Raw genomic sequence first — 5681 nt, forward strand, 5'->3', positions numbered from 1 at the left:
TTTTAGTTTATTTTTAGTTTATGTGTGTGTTTTCCGTAAAGTAACATATTATGCGAAAATAATATTTGAGATGTTTTGATAGGTTTTTGGTCATAAATGATAACTATATTTAAATTTCCAACCCGTTATATAAGTAGTCTTAATTTTTAATTTCTCAACCCGATATATAAATATTCGTCATGCATTTTTAGTAAAATATTTATATTATACTTATTAAAATGAGTAATTTGTTAGAATGAGTAATTGCATTTCTTGTATTTATATTATTATCAAATTAATTTTATTTTAACTTATTGACTTTAACATTTTATTATATGTAGGATTTTTATTTTATTTGAACCTTTTTTTAGAATATTGTTATCTTGTCTAAATGTTTTTCTTTACATACAAAACTTGAAGAATATTTTTTTGAAACTTTCCCTATTACAATTTTCTCATACGAAAAATCTTAGGACTTTTTAATTTTTTTAATACTAATACTTAAATGTACATGTTATTACCAAATCTAATATTTCAAATCCTTATTAAAGAAAAATAATTTAAGGTAAAATTCAATAGAACATATGTAATATCATACATAATTTAAAAATAATTTTTTAATAGCATTTTAGTTATATATATCTTAAACAATATCGTCAATTAAATAGATTAGTCAAATTGGTTATTTGAAAAATTGAATTAGGTACAAATTTAGAAATGTCAAGTAAAATAGATCTTTTTAAATATGTTCTCATTATTAAGTTTTTATTCTCAAATACGGCATATCTTTTTAATTTTTTAAATATTGTTAATTGATTTCATTAACAATAAAATTTTGAAAAATGTAATAAACATTATTTAATAGAGGATAATATCCACGAATTTATGGAAAGAGGTTTTCTACTTTATATATTAATGTTTATAGTATTAATGTGCATTAAGTGTAATAGTTATCATCAATTTGTTGTGGAATAGATTTAGAAAAAAAATAATTTAGATTTAAGTTTATTAATTACTTCAGTGGCATTGTATTGTAATTAAGTTGTAATTCTTAGGGTTATTTCTTATTTGTACTTCTATTTTAGTAAAGTAGATGTGTCTGTTGATCAGGCAAAAGTATACGAGGACAAAATCAACATTAGTTGTATAACTTGTATTCCAAAACTGTTACAAGAAAAAAAAGATCAAGCGAGAGTATCATTGGATGTTGCGAGAAGGAAATCTATATTATAATAGTTGGTTTTTTGCTCATTCCTCAGCACCACGTCAGCGTTTTGTGGACTCCACTTTTTAAAAGTGTGAAAAAGTGTCAAGCCCATGCTCGAACCCGGGTTATTGAGATATAAACACCAACATTTATACCACTAAGCTAAATGATACTTTGTACACTGATTGGCTGAACCTAATATATATTTATGAAGGTCGGAAGCCCTTGCTTCTTTGGCTTCCTCTAAAGGTCGGACCTAGAAGTGTATTATGAGTTTCATTTTTAAATGATATTCATCACGTTATATGAGAAAAAAGCTCAAGTTTGCAAGAATTATAATTTTCCCACATTATAAAATGTTGTCGTTTAAAATGAGTTTGGGTTCTTTTCATTATTGTCTCAAACAAGTCTGAGTTACAGAGTTGCGCCGTGTGTCTGTTCGTAATCTATTTTTTCACTGGTGAACTCTTCATGTCTCCATCTTAAATCGCTTGATCATAAATGTTCCTGATTTGTAGCCCCTCTGTAAACCCTATATATATGATTCTCATCTTTAATGAACCCAATCTGCATCTCCACAAAACTCATTCTCAAATCTTTATTTTACAGCTTAAAAGAAACCACAATAACCCAAACAATAAAAACACCAAAAACTAGAATCCCCAAAAAGACGAATCATTAATGATCACCTCTCTTTTTGTCTAATCTTACAAATAAACATCAAAACAAATATATACCAAACCAATCAACTCAACTAAAACTCAACGACACATACATTGAGCCAGCTAAACAAATACAAACTACGCGACCAACTATTTAACAATTTACAAACTTACTTTCGCAGATGCTTACGAAGAAGACAAAGACGACAACCAAGATCAATGAAATTACCTAAACAAAAAAGCAGAGTAAGTTACAAACTCTGATAAATACAACTAACAATGATTTTTGTTTACATATTACCCATCAAATAAAAGAGAAACAAACACGGCCACACCAGGAGATACAAGAGACAATCCCAACAGACACAAAGGCGGCAACAATATCTCCACCTGCTCACTCCTCTTGTCTTATGAAAATAGCTTACATACTCAATGTCAACAGGTCAATGCTATTGTCTTCTTATGAGAAATACATATATTCGTTTAAAACCCATTAAGATTCAAATACTAATTGTCACTCATTTTATAGTTATTTCTACAAGTCTTCATGTATTTGTTTAAAGATCTGGTAAAAGCAACAAGTTAAAAAAATATATATAACCAACATAATAAGAATAAAAAAAATTATTACTTAATACACACGACTTACACAACTAAACTGGAGAAAAAAATATCCAGAAACAAAATATACTCTCAATAACCTTAATATAATTTATATAATCTCAACAGTACAAGTAACAAATTAAAAAGACAAAAAAACAATAAGTCTCAGTGACACAGCAAGCAACACCACGAACTATATCAATCACATTACTAACACAGTTTAGTCTTTCATGAGTGGAGAACAGTGCATACACAGTTCATCATCACAACTCTAACCTTATAACAATAAAAAACTTGAAAAACAATGACCAACCCAAAACGCAAAATTCACAGCTACAATAACCTTAACAAATATTGAGATGAAACAAGAAATCTTTCCACAACCCCGCGCACGCAATGCCCCTAGTGCCATTAAGATTCCCCCATCTTTGAATTTGGATCATTTGGTCTAAACCGCATGTTTCTTTGGTGAAGAAGTAAAATAAAAGGAAACATGCATGGGCTATCTTAGATCTTCTCCAAAAGTAAATTTGAAGTTTCAAGGTGTTTTTCTAAAAAAAAAAAATTTGAAATTTAACTTCAAAATTATTTGTAATTTACATTAAGATTCTTATATTTGTCATAATTAATATAAATTCATAATTTTTTTATAGATCACTAGCACATATATATAAATAATACAGTAATATTACTTAATAAAATCTTACACTAAAATATAAAATTATAAATAGTAATACATAATTATTTATTAAAGTACAAGCAAAATATCACATTATTCCATAAAAGTATTTCCGTAATGATCTACTTTCGATTACAAAAAAAATTGTTTAGACAATATTTTAGAGGTTCCAGAGCAAATTTACTAGACTATTAGTGTTGTAATATTTAAATTTGTACAATAATTACGTCTTCATGTATCTTTTCAAAAAACTTATTTTATTAAGTTTTTTTGTAATATTTTTGTTATCTAATTCTAGTTTTACAATATTATAATTTTTTTAATTATTTAATTTTACGTGTAAATTTTGAATTTAGAAAAATAAATTTGAAATATTTATGATATAAAAAAATTTTAAAGATTAAAACGATAAATGAGAAAATACTTAAGAATCATATATGTGATATGTAATTAAGTATAAGAACCAAAATGCAAATAAAAAAGTTGAAACTTCAAATTTGTAGTTTTGAGTAGTGAAACTTCAAATAGAGTTTAAATATGAAGTTTCGTTTCTTAAAACTCTAAATTTGAAGTTTTAAAGTTCTTTTTTGGAGAATAAAAAATTTTATATTTGAAGTTATAAAGTTTCGTTTTGAGATGCTCTTATGGAACCGTGTCCAATACTGAGAGTGGAGAAAAAGAAGATGTGTAACAGGTCGGAGTGATACTACTTGAGATCATTACATGAAAAAGTAGCAGCTGCAGAAATGGAAAGTTTGAAGCTTCAGGTCTGTTTTGTTTCAGTCAGAACCTTTTTTATCTTTGTTAATCCCATATAGCTCACAGGTTCTTTTGCAGCTGGAGAATTGCTTAGTTTCAGGTCAGATGAAGCAGCAACACTGTTAGATCATATATGCTCACGTGGGTCGCTGAGCAAGGAAGACAAAAGAGTTTGCCTTCTACTGCTGTCTTTGTGTAGATCAGGGCAAGCGACCAATCTAACACAGTTGTAAGGAATCTACAATACACATAGTGGGAATCATGAAGCTTCCGCGAGTGCAATATAAAAACGAAAAATCCTCAGGAGAATGTAGCTAACAGAGAGATAAAACTGTAGAAACAGATGGACAATGACGTAAGACTTGAAGTCGAGATATGAACTAACAAGTCAATATGTAACTTTCAGTTTCATTAAAAGTGAATAATTGGAATGAGCAGAACAAAATATCAAGTTTTATATTAAAAGTTACAGAGAAAACTATCGAATGAAAAATTAAAACCTTAGGGCTTATAACAAAACTTGTACTACAAGTTACAAACGTCCCAACCTATAACTCGTACGGAGCTCTCCTGCACAGAGGACACGAGTTTTGCCGACGCAGCCACTCAAAGAGACAATCTTGATGAAAAACATGCAAACACTGAGGCAGTTCAATGATGTTCTCACGAGTCTTGGACAAGTCATCAATACAAATCGAACACTGAGTCTCGTTTTTCCCAACCAAATCTCTGGATTTAACTCTCTGTTCTTGAGACAACCTCTGAAAAACTTCACTAGAAGCACCTCTCGACGACGACGGAGGAGTGTGAAGAAAATCAGGCGGCGGCAGTGGAGGCATAAGCGTCCTCTCTCTGATCAGTTTGACATTGACCGATACGAAAACAGGTTGTTGTTGTTGAAGAGAAGAATCAAAAGCAAATTGCTGATTGATATCAAGAGCGATTTTTCTGCCCAAGTATGGAGACTCAGGAACATGTTCGTCACGAAGGAGCCCAGCGAGCTGACGTGGCGTGAAGCCGCGGCCACGTGGCCTCAAGCGGATGCGACGTGATCCTAAAACAGTTACCGCTCCAGTTTCGTGTTGGATCAATTCGTCTAGATTAATCTGGACTGTGTTGGTAACCCACATCAAGTGTCTCGGTAGGTTCGACACCCTCGTGTAGACTTCAGCTCTATGAATTTCGATTTCCATGGCCGAACACGAAGCAGAGGAATTAAAGACAAGAATAAACTGGGATTTTGAAGATGATTTGAAACGGGATTGATGCAAAAGAAACAAGAAAAATTTGATTGAAAGTAAACCCTAAATTTGAGAGACGAACACGATGAAGATTGTTGTTGCTCTCTGCAAAGAGAGTGTGGTTTATATAGAGAGAGTGTGATGTTGTGAAGCTTAATGCAGTTTTTTCAATGTTTCCTTTTTTTTTTTTTTTTTTTCTTGTCAACTACGTTACAAACTCATATTGAACTATAAACCACGCTGGGAAATGTTGATCCATGTGAACGACGAAAGACGTTTGTGTCCTGACACTGCGTGCTAGGTTATCCACCTTTGTATTTTGCGTTCTTCGTACATGAATAATCTCTGATCGTATGAAATTCTATTTCAGACTCTTGATATCTTCCAAATAACTTGCAAAAGCTGGTTCGTTCGCCAATGTTTCCTTTTCAAAAACTAGATTATTGGGTTTTACCGTTTTGCCATTGGTTAATTTCCTTTTTTCTAATTCGGTCATTTAATGATGATCCTTTTGGTTATTTTCTTTTTTAGTTTTTTTTTTTAAAATCTGA

The 5681-nt window shown here is 30.7% G+C and overlaps 1 protein-coding gene across 1 annotated transcript; it reads right to left on the reverse strand.

Moving 5' to 3' along the window:
* Positions 1 to 4437: 4437 nt before the first annotated feature.
* Positions 4438 to 5082, reverse strand: LOC106449356 (probable E3 ubiquitin-protein ligase RHA4A). Its single transcript, XM_013891129.3, has one exon. The coding sequence runs from the start codon at positions 5080 to 5082 to the stop codon at positions 4438 to 4440; it is 645 nt and encodes a 214-aa protein (XP_013746583.1).
* Between the last annotated feature and the right edge of the window lie 599 nt (positions 5083 to 5681).

Source organism: Brassica napus, chromosome C7, assembly GCF_020379485.1.
Source record: "Brassica napus cultivar Da-Ae chromosome C7, Da-Ae, whole genome shotgun sequence".
Lineage (NCBI taxonomy): Eukaryota > Viridiplantae > Streptophyta > Magnoliopsida > Brassicales > Brassicaceae > Brassica > Brassica napus.